Source organism: Pelodiscus sinensis, chromosome 2 (assembly GCF_052426305.1).
Source record: "Pelodiscus sinensis isolate ZL-2025 chromosome 2, ASM5242630v1, whole genome shotgun sequence".
NCBI lineage: Eukaryota > Metazoa > Chordata > Testudines > Trionychidae > Pelodiscus > Pelodiscus sinensis.
Window position 1 is genome coordinate 420834 of NC_143053.1, and position 24280 is coordinate 445113.

General features: G+C 46.5%; 1 protein-coding gene across 1 annotated transcript in view; it reads left to right on the top strand.

Annotated features, from left to right (window-relative positions):
- Positions 1-24280, top strand: part of IQANK1 (IQ motif and ankyrin repeat containing 1) — a 159151-nt gene that overhangs the window by 126558 nt on the left and 8313 nt on the right. Inside the window, exons 13-14 of the mRNA XM_089776076.1 lie at positions 334-468; positions 882-1010. Of these exons, the coding sequence (XP_089632202.1) occupies positions 334-468; positions 882-1010 (264 nt within the window). The remainder of the gene's footprint in view (positions 1-333; positions 469-881; positions 1011-24280) is intronic.

Below are 24280 nucleotides of genomic sequence, written 5' to 3' on the forward strand. Positions count from 1 at the left end.
TCTCACTAGAGTCAGCATTTCATCCTTATTTCCTAAAGCGAGACGAGTGCAAGAGCGAATTTTTTACAGTTCTCGCAAGGTTAGGGTTAGGGTTAGGTCCATTCTTAACAAATCTAAGATGGCTACACATAATCCTTGCTTCCACACTGGGTAATATCAGGTTCCTCCCAGGGTGGTTGGAGGGAGTGACTTGTTGTTGCTAGTTCTCTAGCAGGTGGAGGGAAATATTTGTTGGTTGCATTGAGTTTTAGTATTAGGTCTTTCATTTCTAGTTCAGATGCTTAGTTTCCTGTCCCAACTAATGATGGGCATGCGTCTTTTCTTCACATACAGATGGCCATTAATCATTGATCCATCTGGACAGGCTGCAACTTTTCTGCGGTATCGAGACACTAATTACTTGAACACATTGAATCCAAATGATATGAACATGGAAACCATTCGACTGGCCTTGTTGGGGGCCCTCAGGTACATGGTAGAGCATCAGGAGTAGGAGGGCAGGATTACAGGCTGGGATGCAACCTAGATTGTTGCTCCAGATGATTTCAGAGGAAGCAGATGAGTGAGTTGAAGGAATAAAATTCTTAGCTGGTAGTGCACGTGGCTGTAAGGGAGTGAGTTGCTTTTTGATCCCCTCTGCCAACTCTGCAAGTAGAAGTAGCTGCACTTCCTTCCCAGGAACCACTTGCAGCCTTCATTCATAAAAGGGAATGCTGGCTGAGTGGAAGGCCTTTTCTCCCCAGTCCCCACCTCACAGGGTGCTAAAGGGAATGCTGGCCACCATTATTAAGAGAGAGAGCTGTTTTAGTCTATCTTTTGTGCCAAGGACCTTGGACTGCTCGGTAGTACAGATGCTCAACCATTGAGACCTTTGCCCTTAGATATGGAAAGCCAGTGGTGTTTGACATGATGGAAGTGAACATGTTTGATGCTGTAAAGAGACAACTGGAGGGAATAGAGACTGGACTGGCAGAGGCAATTCTGAGCAAGAAGATACTGCAGAATGAAAGGTAGGAATTGGTGGATATGGTAAACCTCAGGATCTTCAATGGAGAAATGGAACCTCTTCCGACCAAACCCTAATCCCTCCCAGCATGAGAAGCCAGGGAGAAAGCTGAGCACCTCTATCCCAGAGCTCTATCGCCCACTGTTCTCAGATACTAATGTTATTAGGGCCTGGGCTAAATAAGTATGTAGCTGTAAATACCCAGGGGTGAGGGACTGACCCCTCCACTGTTTCAGTCTTCTCTGAGCCCTGACTGGGAAGGGCTGATTAAGCAGCTGCGGGGCCATGATACCACACAGCTTAGAGGAAATCTTGCCCCGGGGATCTGTTATTTTAATGTTGTTTTAACATCCTTTATAATTCTGGGGAAAGGCCAAAGGCCAAAAGGAGGAGCTCTGGAGATGATCTTTGAAACTACAGGCTGGTAAGCATAATTTTTATATCCGGCAAATTGGCTGAAACTGTTGTAAAGAACAAATTTATCAAACACAGAGGTGAACAGTATTTGTTTGGGAAGAGTCACTACAACTTTTGTAAAGGGAAATCATGTCTCACTAATCCATTCGAAATCTATGAGGTGGTGAACAAACGTGGACAAACGTGATTGAGTGGGTATAGTGAACTTGGGCTTTCAGATTGCTTTTACAAGGTCCCTCGCTAAAGCTCATAAGCAGTCATGGGATAAGAGCTAAGGTCATCTCATGAATCAGTAACTGGTTAAAAGAAAACAAAGGACATAGGAATAAACGGTCAGTTTTCAAAATAGAGAAGAGTAAATAGTAGTGCTCCCCAGGGATCTGCAGTGGAACCATTACTGTTTAACATATTTATACATTTAAAAAACAACAAATAGTCTGGTAGAACTTTATAGACTAACAAAACATGCAGATGGTATCATGAGCTTTTGTGGGCACAGCCCACTTCTTCAGATGACTGGAGTTTATAAATGGTCTGGAAAAGGGGTAAACAGTAAGGTGGCAAAATTTGCAGATGATATAAAATTATTCAAGATAGTTAAATCCAAAGCAGACTGTGAAGAGTTACAAAAGGTTATCAAAAATTAGGTGTCTTGGCAAACAAAATGGCAGATGAAAATCAGTGTTGATACATACAAAGTAATGCACATTGGAAAACAACCCCAAAATAAAAACATGAATAAGGTGTATATTAGCTGTGATCACTCAGGAAAAAGACCCTGGAGTCCTTGTAGGTAGTTCATGAAAACATCTTTTCAAGCTTCAGCAGCAGTCAAAAAAGCTAGCTGAATGTTGGGAACAAAGTAAGACTGAAATTATCTGAATTTGCCACTATATAAGCACAGGATTTGGTGGTGATGGGAGACTTCAACTACCCAGGCATATGTTGGGAAACTAACACAGCAGGGCACATATTATCCAATACATTCTTCAACTTCATTGGAGACAAATTTTTATTTCAGAAGGTTGAGAAAGCTACTGTGAGGAAGCTGTTCTTGATTTGATTTTAACAAATAGGGGGGAACTGGTTGAAAAATTGAAAGTGGAAGGCAGCTTGGGGGAAAGTAATTATGTACTCATACAGTTCATGATTCTAAGGAATGGTAGAAGGGAGAACCGCAAAATAGAGACAATGGATTTCAGGAAGGCAGATTTTAATAAATTCAGAGAGCTAGTAGGTAAGATCCCATGGGAAACAAGACTAAGGGGAAAAACAACTGAAGAGAGTTGGCAGCTGTTTAAAGGGACATTATTAAGGGCCCAAAAGCAAAGTATTCCACTGCATAAGAAAGATAGAACACATGGCAGGAGACCACTTTGGATCAACCAGGAGATCTTATATGATCTAAAAATAAAAAAAGAATCATATAAAAAGTGGAAACTACATCAAATTACAAAGGATTAATATAAGTAAACATCACACGTGTTCAGGGGCAAGATTAGAAAGGCAAAGCCACAAAATGAGCTCAATCTAGCTAGAGGCCTAAAGTAACAAGAAGATACTCTACAAATGTATTAGAAACAAGAGGAAGACCAAGAATAGGTTAGGGCCATTGCTCAGTGAGGAGGGAGAAACAATAACATAAAACTTGGAAATGGCGGAGGTGCTTAATGACTTCTTTGTTTTGGTTTTTTGGTTTTCATCAAGAAGATGGATGATGACAGGATTCCTAACATAGTGAATGCTAGTGGAAGTGGGGTAGTTTTAGAAGATAATTTTTTTAAAAAAAGAACAAGTTAATAATTACTTAGAAAAGTTAGATGTCTTCAAGTCACCAGGGCCTGATGAAATGCATCCTAGAATACTCAAGGGGCTGATAGAGGAGATATTTGAGCCTTTAGCTATCATCTTTGAAAAATCATGGAAGTTGGGAAGATTCCAGAAGACTGGGAAAGGGAAAATCTAGTGCCCATCTATAAAAAGGGAAATAAGAACAACCCAGGAAACGACAGACCAGTCAGTGTAACTTCTGTGCCAGGCATGATAATGAAAAAAGGAATTAAGGAATCCATCTGCAAACATGTGGAAGATAATAAGGTAATAGGTAACAGCCAGCATGGATTTCTAAAGAATAAATAACGTCAAACCACTGTGATACCTTTCTTTGATAGGGTAACAAGTCTTGTGGATAAGGGAGAAGTTGTGGACATGGTATACCTAGACTGTAGTAAGGTATTTGACATGGTCTTGCATGATCATCTTATCAATAAACTAGGGAAATACAACCTAGATGGGGCTGCTATAAGGTGGGCACATAACTGGCTGGATAACCGTTCTCAAAGAGTAGTTATTAACGGTTCACAATCATGGTGGAATGGCATGGGGGTCTGTTTTGGGACAGGTTCTGTTCAATATCTTCATCAATGATTTAGATGATGGCATAGGGAGTACGCTTATTAAGTTTGCAGATGATACGAAGCTGGGAAGGGTGGCAACTGCTTTGGAAAATAAGGTCATAATTCAAAATAATCTGGACAAACTGGAGAAATGGTCTGAGGTAGTTTAATAAAGAAAAATACAAAGTACTCTACTTAGGGAGGGACTCATAGACTTTAAGGTCAGAAGGGACCATTATGATCATCTAGTCTGACCCCCTGCACAGTGCAGGCCACAGAATCTCACCCACCCCTCCCAGAATAATCCTCTCACCTATATCTCAGATATTGAAGCCTTCAAATACTTTGAAGACCCCAAGATGCAGAGAATCCTCTAGCTGTGATCTGTGCCCCATGCTACAGAGGAAGGCGAAAAACCTCCAGGGCCTCTGCCAATCTACCCTGGAGGAAAATTCCTTCCCCACCCCAAATATGGTGATCAGCTAAACCCTGAGCATGTGGGCAAGAGGGACAGTCAGTTCTTCTTCAGGTAATGTCACCGTGGGTGCTCCACTGTTGGTGACGGGTGATCCCTGGAGCTGCAGTTCGGAGCTTTTCGTAGCAGTTGACAATTGGGCTGCACACGTGCAGGAGGCGCCTCATGTGGAGCCTGACCCCTCCCCCTTCAGTTCCTCTTCAAAGTCTTGAGTCAGGGATGGAGCTCTCATCTCTCTCTTGCCTCAGGCGTTTCTTCACACTTACTTGCTTTTCCTTATGGGCTATTGCCCTTAATTGATCAATTGACACAACTTCAAAGAGAAAAACTGCAAAGAGAAAGAACACACGGTTCCAGCATACAGACCCCCTCAGCCACAGCGGCTTTGATTCTCCTCACTCCCCTCTTCGCTCCCTCAGCAGGGTTTCTCTCTTAAAAAAAAAAAAGAGTGAAGAAGATGAAACGAGGCACCCAAGCCTGAATAAGATCCAACCATGCCCAGGCCTCAGGGTTTTAAAAAGTGTGTACAATGTAAATAAAAAGTGTATACTATGATTCCTGCATAAGATGTTTGGGGGAGGCACAAGCCCCCCAAAAATCTGATCACTACAGGAGCCACACGGCCAGGGCCAGGAAGGACCGTAAAATGTGCCTCCACATGATCATGTTTGAAAGGGCGCTGCAACCCTCAGATCAGCCTGAACTAACCATGAAACATGGAGACCTAAAGCACAGGTCCATGTCACCATTGTCCCAGAAGCAGCACAGGGCAATAGTCTCCCCTGCCAGATCGCTACCTACGAAGCTGTCCTCCAGGCTGACCATTGGGGACGTGTTGCACGCACCAGGGAAGCTGGCAGCAAAATCCTTATCAGGCACCGCCATTGCTGCAACCCTTACCAACTTGGGGTTGCCACGCTCATCAGTGGCACCTGAGAGGCTGTGCCAGAAGACCATGGCACCACACAAACCAGTGCCACAGCATTTGGTGTCAAGAGAAAGTGCAGAACTGCCTTTGAAAGTCCTTGTCACCACCTCCACCTCAGTCGCCTGCAGGGAAGCCCACCCCAGCAGCAGCTTCAACACACCATGATCAAAACCCTGCACAAATGCAGGATGAGAGATTAGCAGCTGAAGATAACAGCGTTCAAATGAGCTCTCCTCCCCCATCAGGAGCTCCCTGTGCTTAGCTGACTCAGCAGGTCCTTCATTATCTGACACTGGACCCCCACTGACACAGAGAAACACTGCAGTTGCTGAATATGATCAAGGCAGCATTTTTTCTTCACAGCACTTATCTCCAATTACACTGGTCTACAATTTTTTAGAAGTCGTCTGCTTCAGAGATAAAACGTGCTATTTATTATGTATTTTGATGTGCTGAATTCAAATATGACAAGTAAAACAACTGATTGGCTACTGTTTCCAAGATATTTAAGTTTTTACATTTTACGTCTATGTGTATTGTATAGATAGTAGAGTTTTAATCATAAATTGTAAACCTAGGTCTTTTCATGTGTTTTTGGTTGCTTTACATGATAATATTTCACCTGTCCTGTTTATGTAACACTTTAAAAATCAGCAAAAGGGTTATATAAATAAAATTTATTATGAAACAAAAGGCAAAAAACTATTATGTACATAGTTTAGTCCTATTCAGTGTCTACTTGGCGCTTCTTGGCTTGTCTCTTGTATTCATTAAATGGAGCATCTCTTGTCACTGTCCAGCAATAGTCTGCAAGCATTGATGGGCTCCATTTGCCCTGATAGCATTTCTCCATTGTCGCAATGTCCTGGTGAAATCGCTCGCCATGCTCGTCGCTCACTGCTCCGCAGTTTGGTGGAAAAAAATCTAGATGAGAGTGCAAAAAATGTATCTTTAGTGACATGTTGCAACCAAGGCTTTTGTATGCCTTGAGGAGGTTTTCCACCAACAACCTGTAGTTGTCTGCCTTGTTTCCAAGAAAGTTTATTGCCACTAACTGGAAGGCTTTCTATGCCACCTTATCTTGCCACGCAGTGCATGGTCAAATACATCATCTCAAAGAAGTTCACGAATCTGAGGACCAACAAAGACACCTTCCTTTATCTTAGCTTCACTTAACCTTGGAAATTTTCCACGGAGGTACTTGAAAGCTGCTTGTGTTTTGTCCATGGCCTTGACAAAGTTCTTCATCAGACCCAGCTTGATGTGTAAGGGTGGTAACAAAATCTTCCTTGATTCAACAAGTGGTGGATGCTGAACACTTTTCCTCCCAGGCTCCAATGACTGTCAGAGTGGCCAATCTATCTTGTTGTAGTGGGAATCTCTGCACGACTATCCCATTCGCAGAGAAAACAGCAGTACTTTGTGTATCCAGTCTGCAGACCAAGCAAGAGAGCAACAACCTTCAGATCACCACAAAGCTGCCACTGATGTTGGTCATAGTTTATGCACCTCAAAAGTTGTTTCATGTTGTCATAGGTTTCCTTCATATGGACTGCATGACCAACTGGAATTGATGGCAAAACATTGCCATTATGCAGCAAAACAGTTTTAAGACTCGTCTTCGATGAATCAGTGAACAGTCTCCACTCATCTGGATCGTGAACGATGTTGAGGGCTGCCATCACACCATCGATGTTGTTGCAGGCTAAAAGATCACCTTCCATGAAGAAGAATGGGACAAGATCCTTTTGACGGTCAAGGAACATGGAAACCCTAACATCACCTGCCAGGAGATTCCACTGCTGTAGTCTGGAGCCCAACAGCTCTGCCTTATTCTTGGGTAGTTCCAAATCCCTGACAAGGTCATTCAGTTCACCTTGTGTTATGAGGTGTGGTTCAGAGGAGGAGGATGGGAGAAAATGTGGGTCCTGTGACATTGATGGTTCAGGACCAGAAGTTTCATCCTCTTCCTCTTCCTCGTCTGACTCAAGTGAGAATGATTCTGGTGCATCAGGAACCGGCAGTCCTTCTCCGTGGGGTACTGGGCGTATAGCTGATGGAATGTTTGGATAATGCACAGTCCACTTTTTCTTCTTTGACACACCTTTCCCAACTGGAGGCACCATGCAGAAGTAACAATTGATGGTATGATCTGTTGGCTCTCTCCAAATCATTGGCACTGCAAAAGGCATAGATTTCCTTTTCCTCTTCAACCACTGGCGAAGATTTGTTGCACAAGTATTGCAGCATATGTGTGGGGCCCACTTCTTGTCCTGATCTCCAATTTTGCAGCCAAAATAAAGGTGATAGGCTTTCTTAACCATAGTGGTTATACTGCGCTTTTGTGATGCAAAAGTCACTTCACCACAAACATAGCAGAAGTTATCTGCACTGTTCATACAAGTACAAGGCATCTCTGCTCACTTTGGCTAAACAGAAATGTGTCCCTTTGAAAAATCAAACATTGACAAATAAGAGAGCACGACACTGTATGATTTCTAGAGCTGATACAGGGCAATTTGTTCAGCAGAGTGATGTAAGCGTCATTATGACTGCATCATCCATGACTTCTAGGAATAACATGATGCAATTCATATCATGTATGACACAATACCAGCTTCAGATTGCATCATTCATTGTTTTGCCTGAAAAGCAAGTACTGTCCAAACCCACTCATAGATTTATTCATAGATCCAGTCAAAGATGTATTTTAGTCATTTCCGGTTTAAATTGAGATCCCTTCCCTTTATAACTCACTTATCCTCCGCCATTCACAAGTCAAGGGTCGTATATACTGACCCAATAGCATATCTTGAAAACTAGAGCCAATCAACAATTGTAAGCATCATTTTCGTTCTCAGTGACCCAGAATTAGTAAAGTTTGACTACATTTATTTCAGAAGCATTTTGGCTGTAGAGCAGTGTTACATCTCATCAGTTTCAACCTTATCATGAAAGACCTCTCTGTCCTCATTGGTACCCGGAGTGGATACCAATGGTCCCACCACTGGTTCCAGCATGGGGGCAGGGGACTGGACTCGATGACCTCTCGAGGTCCCTTCCAGTCCTAGTATTCTATGATTATCCCCCTTCCTATGACCCCCCCCCCCCCCCGCGTTGAATACTGTGGGACTATTGGGAGCCTTTACATTTATCAACTTTAAATTTTGTTTGCCATTTTGTTGCCCCATCACTTAGTTTGGTGAAGCAAAATGCAGGACAATGTAGCACTTTAAAGATTAACAAGATGGTTTATTAGATGATGAGCTTTCGTGGGCCAGACCCACTTCCTCAGATCAAATAGTGGAAGAAAATAGTCACAACCATATATACCAAAGGATACGATTAAAAAAAATGAACACATATGAAAAGGACAAATCACATTTCAGAACAGGAGGAGGATGCGGGGGGGGGGAAGGGGGAGGAAGGAAGGTAAGTGTCTGTGAATTGACGATATTAGAGGTGGGGAGAGTGGGATGTTTGTGAGTTAATGGTATTAGAGGTGATAATTGGGAAAGCTATCTTGATAATGTGTAAGATAGTTCAAGTGTTTGTTCAACCAAGCATGTAGGTAACTGTATGAGTCGGTGGGTTTTCTGTAGAGAGTGGTGTCTAATTTTCCATTGTTGATTTGTACTGTGGTGTCCAGGAAGTGGATTTCTCGTGTAGAATGGTCCAGGCTGAGGTTGATGGTGGGGTATCACAAGGAGGAAGGAGAAAATTTGTTCCTCTTGGTTTCTGAGGACAGGACAAGGAGTAATGGGCTTAAAGTGCAGCAGGGGAGGTTTAGATTGGACATTAGGAAAAAATTCCTAACTGTCAGGGTGGTCAAATATTGGAATAAATTGCCAAGGGAGGTGGTGGAATCTCCCTCTTTGGAGATCTTTAAGAACAGGTTAGATAGACATCTGTCAGGGATGGTGTAGGTGGAGCTTGGTCCTGCCTTGAGGGAGGGGGCTGGACTCGATGACCTCTTGAGGTCCCTTCCAGTCCTATTATTCTATGATTCTATGATCTGGACGCATGGCCAAGAAACACTGGAGATATTCCACAGAGATTTCAACAACCTACACCCCACCATCAACCTCAGCCTGGACCATTCTACACGAGAAATCCACTTCCTGGACACCACAGTACAAATCAACAATGGAAAATTAGACACCACTCTCTACAGAAAACCCACCGACTCATACAGTTACCTACATGCTTCCAGCTCCCATCCAAAACACACCACACGATCCATCGTCTATAGCCAAGCCCTTCGATACAACCGCATCTGCTCTAATCCCACTGACAGAGACCAGAAGCTTCAAGATCTCTACCAAGCATTTATAAACCTCAACTACCCACCCGGAGAAATAAAAAAGCAAATTGAAAGAGCCAGACGAATACCTAGAAACCATCTACTTCAAGACAGACCCAAGAAAACCAACAATAGAACACCACTTGTCATCACCTACAACCCCCAACTTAAACCTGTCCAACACATTATCAATAAACTACAGCCTATACTGGAACAGGATACCATACTCCAAGAGGCTCTGGGAGACAGACCCATAGTCTCCTATAGACAACCACCTAACCTCAAGATGATTCTTACCAACAACCACAGGACATACCACACTAATACCAACCCTGGTACCTTCCCTTGCAACAAACCCCGTTGCCAGCTTTGTCCACATATTTATTCTGCTGATACCATTATTGGACCTAACCAAGTGAGTTATAAGATCAAGAACACATATTCCTGCGCATCCAGAAATATAATCTATGCTATCATGTGCCGAAAGTGTCCGTCTGCTATGTACATTGGACAAACATCTCAGACACTTGGCCAAAGGATTAATGCCCACAAAACAGATATCAGATAAGATCACAAAGAAAAAACAGTTTCTTGCCATTTTAACCAGAAAGGACACTCTCTCAATGACTTAGCCACCTGCATTCTGCTACAAAGACCTTTTACATCTGCACTTGAAAGGGAATCCTCTGAACTGTCATTCATGTTAAAATTCGACACTCTCCAAAGAGGATTGAACAAACACTTGAACTATCTTACACATTATCAAGATAGCTTTCCCAATTATCACCTCTAATACCATTAACTCACAAACATCCCACTCTCCCCACCTCTAATATCGTCAATTCACAGACACTTACCTTCCTTCCTTCCCCCCCCCCCCCCCGCATCCCCCTCCTGTTCTGAAATGTGATTTGTCCTTTTCATATGTGTTCATTTTTTTTAATTGTATCCTGTGGTATATATGGTTGTGACTACTTTCTTCCACTATTTGATCTGAGGAAGTGGGTCTGGCCCACGAAAGCTCATCATCTAATAAACCAACTTGTTAGTCTTTAAAGTGCTACATTGTCCTGCATTTTGCTTCAGCTACCCCAGACTAACACGGCTACATTTCTATCATTAGTTTGGTGAGATCTTTTTGAAACTCTTCACAGTCTGCTTTGATGCTAACTATCTTGAGCAGTTTGGGATCATCTGCAAATTTTGCCATCTCACTGTTTACCCCTTTCTCTAGATTATTTATAAATACTTTGAATAGGATGGGTCCCAGGACAGACCCTTGGGGGCCCCCACTAGTTACCTCTCTCTAGTCTGAAAATGTACCATTTATTCCCACCTGCTATTTCCTGTCTACTAACCAGTTATCAATCCATGAATGGTCCTTCCCTCTTCTTCCATGACAACTTACTTAAGAACCTGTGGTGAAGGACCTTGTCAAAGGCTTTCTGGAAATCTAAGTATACTATATCCACTGGATCTCCCTTGTCCACGTGTTTGTTGATTCCCTCAAAGAACTCTCATAGATTAGAAAGGCATGATTTCCCTTTACAGCAGTGGTCTCCACCCTTTTTAACCAGAAGATCACTTTTTTAATTTCAGTTCCATGTAAGATCTCCCTCAAATCCAAATACCTTTGCCCCACTTCCTTCCTGCCCCTTCTTTGAGGCCCTATCTCTGCTCCACTCTTATTCTGAGGCCTCAACCTGCTCACTCCATCTCCCTTCCTCTCCCATCCTCACTCGCTTTCACCAGGCTGGAGTAGGGGGTTAGGGTGCAGGCTCTGGTCTTGGGACAAAGGGTTCAGAGTGTGGGAGGGGCTCCCGTCTTAGCCCAGGGTGGGGGATTGGGGTCCAGGAGGGGGTTCAGGGTGCAAGCTCTCAGAAGGAGTTTGGTTGCAGGGGGACTGATGTCTGGGGCAAGAGGTTGGGTGTAGGAGGAGATTCAGGGCTGGGACAGGGGTTCAGGAAGCAGACTCTGGTTGGGCACCATTTTACTTAGATGGCTTCTGAGTGGTGGAGCAGTGGGGTTAAGGCAGGTTTACTCCTGCTCTTGCCCTGCACCACTCCTGGAAGCAGCTGGCATGTACAACAATTGCTCCATGGTGCCATGTGCTACCCCTCATCTTCAGGCACTGAGCCCACAGCTTCTACTGGCCACAGTTCCCCATTATTGATCAGTGGGAGCTGCAGAAATGGTGTCTGCAGGCAAGGACAGCACGGGGAGACCCCCTGCTCTGCCTTGCTCTGCCTTTCTCAGGGGCTGCAAGGACGTCAGCCACTTCCAGGAGAAACAGTTACCACAGAGATAGTTATTCCAACCACAACAGGTTAGGCATTTTAGAACTCACTACTCATAGAATTAAATGTAAGCATAAGAGAGAAATGAAAATTATGAAATGCACAGACCAGTCAAAAACTGGGATGACATTCTCTAGTCCAGTCTCCAATACTGGGGGTTTCACCAGGTGGACCTGTTTGTGACAGAGAGCAACAAGAAATGCTCCCTCTTTTGCTCCTTCCATAGCTACAGTCCCTGGTCCTAGCAGATGCATTTATGCTGCCCTGGGTAGATTGATTGATGTGGATTTTTTCCCCCAAGGAGTCTGTGCTGTGGTTGGCAGTTGGAAGCTGTGAGCTTCTAATCAAGGTTTGAAAGCTAGAAGCTTCTGCTCATTGGTTGAGCCTTAATCAGGGGGTCGGGCTATCAGGAAAGCCAGAGCTTTATAAAGCAGAGAATCAGAGGCCAGGGAGCTTTGCGAACAGGGGCTGCAAACAGGGACTTTTGAAAGGGAGTTGGGAAGGGGGCAAGGTACACTTGCCATTTTTTAAAACCTTTACACTAAAGTATAATCAAAGCTTCCTGAGCTCAGATGGGCCTTCAGGGGTTGATTGCATCAGAGGAAAGGCTTTGAGCTGGGCCTAGCCTCAGCCCTATAAAAAAGGCAGCCAGAGCAAACGCAGAGAGCAGCAAACAGGGCAGCAGCCAACAGGCAAGTTTGCCTGGGAAACGTACAAGAGGAGCTCAGGAGGCATTTAAAAATATCTGAGGACTCCTACCCCCTCTCACAGAGGAGGGAAGTCCACGTGCGTGCCTCCTCTGAGGACTCCTAATCCCCCCTCCCCACTGCGCAGGAAGTCCCCGGTACACCACAGACCTGGGTTCTGGTACCGCACCGCCTGTTTCAGGGAGGGGAGCAGCCAGCACATTTCCTGAAACCCTGGAAGTGGTGCTCAGCTGCGGGACTTCCATCCACCCTGCAGGAAGCGGCGCTACCTCCATTGTTTTTTTGCTGGAGGTAGGTAGTGGGGCTTCTTAGGGGTGGGGAGAAATGTGGGGGCCCTGAATGCCTAATGATCGACTGGTCAGGCTCTCCCAATCGACCAGTCAATCGCGATTGATGGGTTCGTGACCACGGTTGTAGAGGTAAGTAACCACTTTCAGGCTCTCATCACAGGCACTGCGTTGGAGAATGCTTTGGCAGAGACCTCTCAGGGAAGAAATCAGAAGGGAACACCATCTACTGGAAGGCATGGGATGCGTAGTCCTAGGGATGGGGGGTTCCATGACCACCACCCCCAAAAGAAGAAAATGGATGGTGGTGGTTGCGGACTCCCTCCTAAGAGGGACTGAGTCATCCATCTGCCATCCAGACCTGAAATCTTGAGAAGTGTGCTGCTTACCAGGAGCTCACATTCAGGATGTGACCGAGAGTCTTCCGAAAGTGATTAAACCTTCGGATCACTTCCCCTTCCTGCTTCTCCATGTGGGAACTAACGATATGGCCAAGAATGACCTTGAGCAGGTCACAGCAGATTATGTCGTGCTGGGAAGAAGGATCAAGGACTTTGAGGCGCAGGTGGTGTTCTCATCTATCCTTCCGGTTGAAGGAAAAGGTCTTGGTAGGGATCGTCGAATTGAGGAAGTAAATGCGTGGTTGCGCAGGTGGTGTCGGAGAGAGGGCTTTGGTTTCTTCAACCATGGGACTCTGTTCCGGGCACAAGGATTGTTAGGAAGAGATGGGATCCACCTAACCAAGAGAGGAAAGAGCATCTTTGCGGGTAGGCTTGCAAACCTAGTGAGGAGGGCTTTAAATTAGGTTTGTTGGGAGACAGTGACCAAAGCCCTGAGGTAAGTGAGAAAGTCGGATGCTGGGAAGAATCACAAGGAGGAATGAGCAACAAAGGAAGACCCCTGATTTGGATGGAGAAGGCAGGGCGATCAACTGGTTATCTAAGGTATTTGTACACAAATGTGAGAAGCCTGGGAAACAAACAGGAAGAATTAGAAGCCCTGGATCAGTCGAAGAACTGTGATTTGATTGGAATAACAGAGACTTGGTGGGATGACTCGCATGACTGGAGCACTGCATGGAAGGGTATAAACTATTCAGGAAGAACAGGCGGGGGAGAAAAGGAGGAGGAGTTGCATTGTATGTAAGAGAGCAGTATAATTGCTAGGAGCTCCAATATTTAGAGGGACAAAAGCCTGTTGAGAGCCTATGGGTTAAGTTTAGAGGTGGAAGCAACAGAGGTGATGTTGTGGTTGGTGTCTGCTATAGACCACCTGATCAGTTGGATGAAGTAGACGAGGCTTTCTTTGGACAACTGATAGAAGTGTCCAGATCTCAGGCCCTGGTTCTCATGGGGGACTTTAATCGCCCTGACATCTGTTGGGAGACCAATACAGCGGCGCACAGACAATCCAGGAAGTTTTTGGAGAATGTTGGGGATAACTTCTTGGTACAAGTGCTGAAGGAACCAACCAGGGGGCCATGCGCAGCTTGACCCGCTGCTCAAAAACAGGGAGGAACTAGTAGGGGAAGTAGAGGTGGGTGACAACTTGGGAAGCAGTGATCACGAGATGATAGATTTCAGTATCCTGACCAAAGAAAGAAAGAAAGGAGAGTAGCAAAATACACACCCTGGACTTCAAAAAAGCAGACTTTGACTTGCTCAGAGATCTGATGGGCAGGATTCCCTGGGATGCTTACATGAAGGGGAAAGGAGTCCAGGAGAGCTGGCAGTATTTTAAAGAAGCCTTGTTAAAGGCACAGGAAGAAACCATCCCAATGTGCAGCAAGAAAAGCAAATATGGTAGGAGAGGGGTAACTAGTGGTGTCCCCCAAAGGTCAGTCCTGGGCCCAATCCTTTTCAACTTATTCATAAATGATCTGGAGAAAGGGGTAAGCAGTGAGGTGGTAAAGTTTACAGATGATACAAAACTGTTTAAGATAGTCAAGACAGAAGCAGACTGTGAGGGACTCCAAAAAGGTCTCACCAAACTGAGTGATTGGGCAACAAAATGGCAAATGAAATTTAATGTGGGTAAGTGTAAAGTAATGCACATCGGGAAAAAATAACCCCAACTATACGTACAGTATGATGGGGGCTAATTTGGCTACGACAAATCAGGAAAGATCTTGGAGTTATCGTGGACAGTTCTCTGAAAACTTCTACACAGTGTGCAGCGGCGGTCAAAAAGGCAAATAGGATGCTAGGAATTATTAAGAAAGGGATAGAAAATAAGACCCAGAATATCTTACTGCCCCTGTATAAAACTATGGTACGCCCACATCTTGAATACTGTGTACAGATGTGGTCTCTTCACCTCAAAAAAGCTATTTTGGCCTTGGAAAGGGTTCAGAAAAGGGCAACTAAAATGATTAAGGGTTTGGAACAGGTCCCATATAAGGAGAGGTTAAAGCGACTGGGACTTTTCAGTTTAGAAAAGAGGAGACTGTTGGGGAATATGACAGACATATATAAAATCATGAGTGGTGTGAAGAGGGTGGATAAAGAAAAGTTATTTATTAGTTCCCATAACTGAAGAACTAGTGGACACCAAATGAAATTAAAGGGGAGCAGGTTTAAAACTAATAAAAGAAAGTTCTTCACACAGCGTGTAATCAACCTGTGGAACTCCTTGCCAGAGGAGGCTGTGAAGGCTAGGACTATAACAGAGTTTAAAGAGAAGCTAGATAGTTTCATGGAGGTTAGGTTCATAAAAGGCTATTAGCCAGGGGATAGAATTGGTGTCCCTGGCCTCTGTTTTTCAGAGGCTGGAGAAGGATGGCAGGAGACAAATCGCTTGATCATTGTCTTCGGTCCACCCTCTCTGGGGCACCTGGTGCTGGCCACTGTTGGCAGACAGGATACTGGGCTAGATGGACCTTTGGTCTGACCCAGTACGGCCATTCTTATGTTCTTATGAGACCAGATTGGCTTAGCGGGGACATCCTTGGTGAGCTTAAACACAAAAAGAAAGCTTACAAGAAGTGGAAACTTGGACAGATGACTAGGGAGGAGTATAAATATATTGCTCGAGAATGCAGGGGAGTTATCAGGAAGGTGAAAGCGCAATTGGAATTGCAGCTAGAAAGGGATGTGAAGGATAACAAGAAAGGTTTCTACAGGCATGTTAGCAATAAGAGGGTGATCAGAGAGGGTGTGGGGCCCTTAGTGGATGAGGGAGGTAACCTAATGACAGATGATGTGGGAAAAGCTGAAGTACTCAATGCTTTCTTTGCTTCTGTCTTCACGGACAAGGTCAGTTCCCAGACAAATGAAGTAAGTGACTCAGTGTGGGAAGGAGGTGGACAGCCCTTGATGGGAAAAGAACAGGTTAGGAACTATTTAGAAAAGCTAAACATACACAGATCCATGGGCCCAGATTTAATGCATCTGTTACTGAGGGAGTTGGCAAAAATCATTGCGGAGCCTTTGGCCATAATCTTTGAAAACTCGTGGAGATCGGGAGAGATCCCAGATTATTGGAAAAAGGCAAATGTCGTACTCATTTTTAAAAAAGGGAAGGAGGACAATCCAGGGGACTACAGACCAGTCAGCCTTACTTTAGTCCCTAGAAAAATCATGGAGGGGATACTCAAGGAATCCATTTTGAAGCACTTTGAAGAGGGGAAAGTGATCAGGAATAGTCAACATGGATTCATGAAGGGCAAGTCATGCCTGAGCAATCTGATTAGCTTCTATGATGAGGTAACTGGCTCTGTCGATACGGGAAAGTCAGTGGATGTGATAGAATCATAGACTCATAGAATACTAGGACTGGAAGGGATATACCTTGACTTCAGCAAAGCTTTTGATATTGTCTCCCACAATATTCTTTACAGCAAGTTAAAGGAGTATGGATTGGATAAATGAACTGTAAGATGGATAGAAAGCTGGCTAGACTGTCGGGCCCAACACATAGTGATCAATGGCTTGATGTCAGGTTGGTGGTCGGTTTCTAGTGGAGTGTCCCAAGGATCTGTTCTTGGACCGGTTTTGTTCAATATCTTTATTAATGATCTGGATGAGGGGATGGATTGCACCCTCAGCAAGTTCGTAGATGACACTAAGCTAGGGGGAGAGAGAGATACTCTGGAGGGCAGGGATAGCGTCCAGAGTAACCTGGACAGAGAGGATTAGGCCAAAAGAAATCTGATGAGTTTCAACAAGGACAAGTGTAGAGTCCTGCACTTGGGAACGGAGGAATAATCCCAAGCACTGTTACAGGCTGGGGACTGAATGGCTATATAGCAGTTCTGCAGAAAAAGACCTGGGGACAGGGCCGTCCTTAGGCATACGCAGCTGCGTAGGGCACCAGAATTTCTGGGGCACCGCTCTGCTGGCCGGCCTGGAAGCAGTGAGCAGGCAACAGCAAGGTCCTAGAGAGAGCCCAATGCGCTGCCTGCAGGCTGCAGCACAGTCTGAGGGAGGGGATTGGCTGCTGCGGTCTGTTGGAAGGGGAGGGGGAAGGGTGGGGGACAGAACTTACCTGTGTGGCACTCTCTTAAGGTGAGGCAGGCTGGCTGGACGGGTCTGTGGCAGTATCCTTACCTTACTTCTCCCCTTCCCGCATGGAGCATGCCCCTTCCCCTGCAGAGCTCCCCTCTCTCCCCCCTCCCCTCCAGCAGGGCTAGGTTGGGTTGGGTGAGGTGCTGGAAGGGGGGGGGTGAACTGGCTGTGTGCCAGGAGGGAACTGACCTGTACATGAGGAGGCTGCGCCAGTAGGATTATCAGGTAAAGCACCCTCCGCTCCCCCCCCCCAAAACGGACACACTTGATGGACTGACGGGAAGCAGAGTGCGGGGCTGGCCTGGCCTGATGGAAGGGGGACGGGAAGCAGGGGTGGGGGGGTGCAGTGGCGCTGGCCTGAGGAGATCAGAAAGATGGAAGGGGGGGCAGGAAGCAGAGCTGGGGGGCAGTGCAGCATGTAGGGGGGCTGGCTGGAGTGGGACTGACCCCGGCACTTGCAGATACCGGGGCACTGCCTGTCTCGCTCAGGCTCCAGGCGACGCACAAGCGAGGAGGAGGCTTTCCGTCCTCCTCGCTCTCTTTGGGTGGAGATATTATTATGTAGGTTGTGATTACATATATATGTTCCTATGAGCGTATCTGGATCTTTAAGTGGTAATTTCAAGGGTGGGAGGAGGAGAGTGGAGAGGGGGAGAGGTTACAAAATACAAGAAAAATGTATGTGTTTTATTTATATGATAGAGTTTTTCAAAAATGAACGGGAAAAGCCTAAAAGGAAGTTTGTATTACTATGAGAAGGAAAGTGATTATAACAGCTGTGGCGCAGTGGGGGGGGCTGTCTGCTCTGTGACCTGGGGTCCCCCTGTGCTGTGATGGGAGATTCTCACTGACTCTCCCAAATGTGGATTAACCCAGACACCCAGGCTCAGCCTCCCAGGGAGGGAGAAAAAGGAAGGAAGGCGGAGACCAGCGCAGGGCTGGGAGAGAGTTTGAGTTTCTAGTTGGAATCATGGAGGAGGCAGCCTAAGCAAAGGGGGGCTGGGATTTAAGGGCCCAGTCTCCCCCATCTCAAGGGGGGCTGAGGCATCCTAGGCCTGCCCTGTAACCGGATTACATCTGTGCTGTGCTGTATCCTGGAGAAGCAATAAACTCCCCTGTTCTACCGGCTGGGGGAGTCTGTTCGGCCACTACAGGGGTGCAGGAGACGGGGAACCACGACGTGCTGCCACAACATCAGCTATAGTTTTTTGGTGAACAATATTTGCAACTTTTCTGTCTTTTGCTAGAATAAAAAAGGGTGCGGGTACAGGAATGAGGTCAGGGGGCTGGGAGAGTTGGGGAACTCAGGGCAGGGGGTGGAAGGGTGCTATAGTGAAGGCAGGAAGTAGGGGGCGGAGGGCACAGAGTTTGGTGCGGGACATTAGGGTTGGAGTATAAGCTTGCAGGGCTGGAGTCAGGGCAGAGATATGGGGGACTCTTAGTAAGGGGTAGGGGTTAAGATGTGTGGGTGTAGATAAATCCCTGTAATATTATCACTCCCATATAACTTATTATTAAGATCTTGTCCTTTTAGATATATCTCTGTGTTCTTGTAGAATCTCTGTAACATTTCTCCTATACATTTGTATTAATAGAAACTTTCTTTAAGAAAAAAATGTCTTTTGAGCTCTCCCCTTTCCTTGATTGCCCTGTTGAAATGAATGAGTGTGAATGGAGAATGAAAGGTGAGCCCCTCCAGCAGCAGTTGCAAGGGTGGAGAAGGTCTGGGAGCCAGACCCAAGACAGTATCTGCAAAGTGAGCTCATTAAGAGGACTGGGAGTCAAGTAGCAAATGCCTGCCCTTGGAAGGACTCTCTCTGAAGCAGCATTAAGAAAGGCGGAGGTGATGACTAGTTGGCTGCATGAGGGAGATAAATAGGAGATGTCTTGCAGAGGGACCCCGGGGTTTTCCTCTTGTCCACAGAAAACTGGCTCCACCCCTCCCCCATCTAACTCAGCTGGCCAGTGCAGTTAGGGGGAGCAACTTTTGGTAACAAGAAGACGGTGTGTGCTCGTGTGTGAGAGAGAGTGCATGAGTGTGATGTGTCATATGCATATGATAAATATTGATTAATCTATGTATGTTCAATAAATGTGGCGTGTTGCCTTATCCCTCTGAAAAAGATCCCGGGTGCTTCTTTTAAGCACAACATGGGGCGGGGCTGGAAAGTTTGTGGGGGCAGCTCAGGGCAGAGGGTGATAGAATGAGGGCAGGAGGGGTGAATTCAGGGCACAGGGTCTGATGGGGGGCTCAGGATAGGGAGGTGGGGGAGCAGGAGTCAGGGCAGGAGGTAAAGGGTGCAGAACTCAGGAGGGAGCTGGAAGAGATTACGGGGCTTACAAGGGTGACAATGCTGTGCTGACGACTCCTCCCAGGGGGACAGAGCTTTGCTTTCCCTGGACTCCCTGTGCCCTCCCTCCACCCCGCAGGATGGCATCGTGGAGGTAAGTTGCTGGGGTGCAACAGCCCCTGCTGCTTAGGCAGCTTGCATGCCAGCTGTCTGGGGAGGGGGAGTGCAGTCGCACACTTCCCAGAGGTGCTGCAGCATTGCCAGGAACTGGTCCCAGCTGCCCCTGTCCCCTGCCCAGACCCCCCACAAGTACCCTGCCCCCCACCAACACTGTCACCAGAACCCAGCACCACCCTGTCACCAGACCTAGCTCCCTGCCACCCACCATAGCACCCAGCACCACCCTGTCCACGGACCTAGCTCCCTGCCACCCATCATAGCACCCAGCACCACCCTGTCCCCGGACCTAGCTCCCTGCCACCCACCGTAGCACCCAGCACCACCCTGTCCCTGGACTCAGCACGCTGCCACCTACCACAGAACCCAGCACCACTCTGTCCATGGACCTAGCTCCCTGCCACCCACCATAGCACCCAGCACCACCCTGTCCACGGACCTAGCTCCCTGCCACCCACCATAGCACCCAGCACCACCCTGTCCCCGGGCCTAGCTCCCTGCCACCCACCATAGCACCCAGCACCACCCTGTCCACGGACCTAGCTCCCTGCCACCCACCATAGCACCCAGCACCACCCTGTCCCTGGACCCAGCACCCTGCCACCTACCACAGCACCCAGCACCACTCTGTCCCTGGCTCCAGCACCCTGCCAGCTGTGCTAGCGTCCTTGGGACCGCATTAGTTAGGCTTGGGGTTTTTTGGTATTTTTTTTTTTGGCATCTCACTTGTGTGGCCCCAACTGACTTTTCTGTGGGTCAGTGACCCATGACTCAAAACAGGTTCCCTGCCCCTCTCATATATAAAGACAATGTTAAAACAAACCCCGTTGCCAGCTTTGTCCACATATTCATTCTGCTGATACCATTATTGGACCTAACCAAGTGAGTTATAAGATCAAGAACACATATTCCTGCGCATCCAGAAATATAATCTATGCTATCATGTGCCGAAAGTGTCCGTCTGCTATGTACATTGGACAAACATCTCAGACACTTCGCCAAAGGATTAATGCCCACAAAACAGATATCAGACAAGATCACAAAGAGAAAACAGTTTCTTGCCACTTTAACCAGAAAGGACACTCTCTAAATGACTTAGCCACCTGCATTCTGCTACAAAGACCTTTTACATCTGCACTTGAAAGGGAATCCTCTGAACTGTCATTCATGTTAAAATTCGACACTTGCCAACAAGGACTTAACAAGAATTTGAACTTTCTCACCCATTACCAAGACAGTTTCCCCAATTATCACCTGTAATACCATTAACTCACAAACATCCCACTCTCCCTACCTTTAATATCAGCAATTCACAGACACTTACCTTCCTTCCTCCCCCCCCAACCCCCACCGCATCCCCCTTCTGTTCTGCAATGTGATTTGTCCTTTTCATATTTGTTCATTTTTTTTAAATTGTATCCTTTGGTATATATGGTTGTCACTGTTTTCTTCCATTATTTGATCTGAGGAAGTGGGTCTGGCCCACGAAAGCTCATCATCTAATAAACCATCTTGTTAGTCTTTAAAGTGCTACATTGTCCTGCATTTTGCTTCAATGTTAAAACCTTTTGAGTTTGACATAATATTTTATTTAAAAATGAAGCCTGGTCAATATACCTCCAATTGGGGCCAAATCCCCATCTCACTGCAGCATCATAACACTCCTGTACCACCTGACCCCAAATCTGAGCCTATCATACACTGGACCCTCCTGTCCTGAGCCTCTTACATCCCCAAACTCCTGCACCCCCACATCCTCAGTCTTCTGCCACAACATTCCTCCACCATCCACACATTGCAAATGTGTGTCCTGAGCCCATCATACTCCCAGCCTCCCTGCCCCTCATGCACCCCAGCCCAAACTCCTGCACCCTCACAGCCATAAGCCTGTGGCTTGCTCTCAGCACCCCAACCTTTCACCTGAGCCCAACACTCCCCAGCCCCGTCCCCGAGCCAGCGTCCCCTTCTCCTGCATCCAAATTTCCTCCCAGAGCTTGCACTTCTAACCCCTTCCCACACCCAAATCCCTCATTCCCATCCCAGAGCCTGCACCTCCTGTCTCAACCCAGTGAGAGGGTATAATGGGTGGGGATAGCAAGTGAGAAGAGGAGGGGAACAGAGAGGATGGGGCCCCAAAGGGGTGGGGTCTTGGTGAAGGAACATGATTTGAATGTATTGGTGGGTTCCCCTTTTTTTTTTTTCTTTTTGCTCGACAAACCTAGGCATCAGTTTAATAATCCCGTGTAGGGCACCATAAATCCTAAGGATGGCCCTGCCTGGGGGTTACAGTGGATGAGAAGCTAGATATGAGTCAACAGCGTGCCCTTGTAGCCAAGAAGGCTAATGGCATATTAGGGTGCATTAAGAGGAGCATTGTCAGCAGCTTCAGTGAAGTGAATATTCCCCATTATTCAGCTCTGTTGAGGCCGCATCTCGAGTATTGTGTCCAGTTCTGGGCCCCCCACTATAGAAAGGATGTGGGCGCATTGGAGAGGGTCCAGCGGAGGGCTACCAAAATGATTAGGGGGCTGGAGCACGACCTATGAGGAGAGACTGAGGGATTTGGGTTTGTTTAGTCTGCAGAAGAGAAGAGTGAGGGGGGATTTGAGAGCAGCCTTCAACTTCCTGAAGGGAGGTTCCAAAGAGGATGGAGAGAGGCTGTTCACAGTAGTGACGGATGGCAGAACGAGGAGCAATGGTCTCAAGTTACAGTGGGAGAGGTCTTCATTGGATATTAGGAAAAACTATTTCACTTGAAGGGTGGGGAAGCACTGGAATAGGTTACTTAGGGAGGTGGGTTGGTCCTCCACCAATCTTTAAGACACTAGTTCCAACCCCATCTCCTTAGGAGTAGCTTGGGAGTCACCTACATTGGAAGCAACGTGAACAAGCACTCGAAGAAGAAAACACGGTTACTAACCTTACATATCTGTTAATCTTAAAGATGTGTTGTTCATGTCCACTCCAATAACCACCTGCCTTACCCTCTCTTGGAGTAGCAGGCAAGAAAGGACTGAGGGAGGGGCAGGTCAGTAGCATCATATATATCGCACGGTATACTGGTGCCACCCCGGGCAGCTGCCTAACTCATCCAATGGATGCTACTAGCTCAAAAAGTTTCAGACACCTGTACAAATGGCGCGCATACCCCCCCCCTACATTTGAGTGGATGTGACCAACACATCTCGAAGAATAACATTTATGAAAGGTTAATAACCATATTTTTCTTCTTTGAGTGATTGCTCATGTGCATTCTAGGTTAGGTGTATATGTGCCAAGTGCACAGTTGTTGGAAAGCTTTTTCCCTAGGTTGGCAGTGAAGACCCCCTAGAGTGGTGCCAGTATGACAAGGTATATAGTCCACTGCTGCCCCGCCCCCCCTCAGTCCCTTCTTTCCACCAGTGATGGTTGGAGCTATTGCTTCTCTTGCCTTGAGCAAGTGCTAGTCCCTAGCTTTGTTTTGTAGATAGTTGTTATACTCATTAGTTGATAGTTCTCTGCAGGGAGTCTGTGTTTCCCTTTCTGTTCCAGGGCCAGGGCATGCCTCTGCTCTATGGCTTCAAACTGTGCAAAGAGTGCACCAAATTTATACCTAGTGGTGAGCCACAGGAATCCTGCCTTAAGTGTCTGGGAGTAGCTCACCTCACAGACACGTGCAAGATCTGCAAGGTGTTTACGTCAAGGACTTGGAGAGACAGGGATCTCCGTGGATCATGGATTGTATTTGCAAATGCTATGAGTTAGCTGCTATCCCTGCAGCAGCAAATTCCTCCTATTCCACCAGGGCCCTAGCCTCCTCCATAGCTTTCTTCTCCCAAGTCCCTGTTCAGTGCATATGGAGAGACAGGGAGTTTTGCCTCCAGAACATCCTAATGGAGGTTTCCCTGCACCCTCATTTGTCACTGCACATTGCAGGACTGGACCAGTTGGCCTCCATAAGAAGTGTGCCCTCGTCAGTACGGAGCAAGTTGGCACCACAGAAGGACTCCAAGAAGACCTCTTGGCACCGACACTCACTGGCACCACTCCCATTATCCAATGCAGAGGAAGCAGCAGAAGTGTCTAGGACTGTCTAGGAAGGAGCATGGCAGAAAGGGATCTAGGGGTCATAGCGGACAACAAGTTGAATATGAGTCAACAGTGTGATGCTGTTGCAAAAAAAGCAAATATGGTTCTAGGTTGTAAGCAAAACTCATGAAGTCATTCTGCCGCTCTACTCTGCACTAGTTAGGCCTCAGCTAGAGTACTGTGTCTAGTTCTGGGCGCCACATTTCAAGAAAGATGTGGAGAAATTGGAAAGGGTACAGAGAAGAGCGACAAGAAAGATTAAAGGTCTAGAGAACATGACCTATGAAGCCAGGCTTCATGAACTGGGCTTGTTTAGTTTGGAAAAAAGAAGATTAAGGGGGGACATGATAGCGGTTTTCAAATATCTAAAAGGGTGTCACAAGGAGGAAGGAGAAAATTTGTTCCTCTTGGTTTCTGAGGACA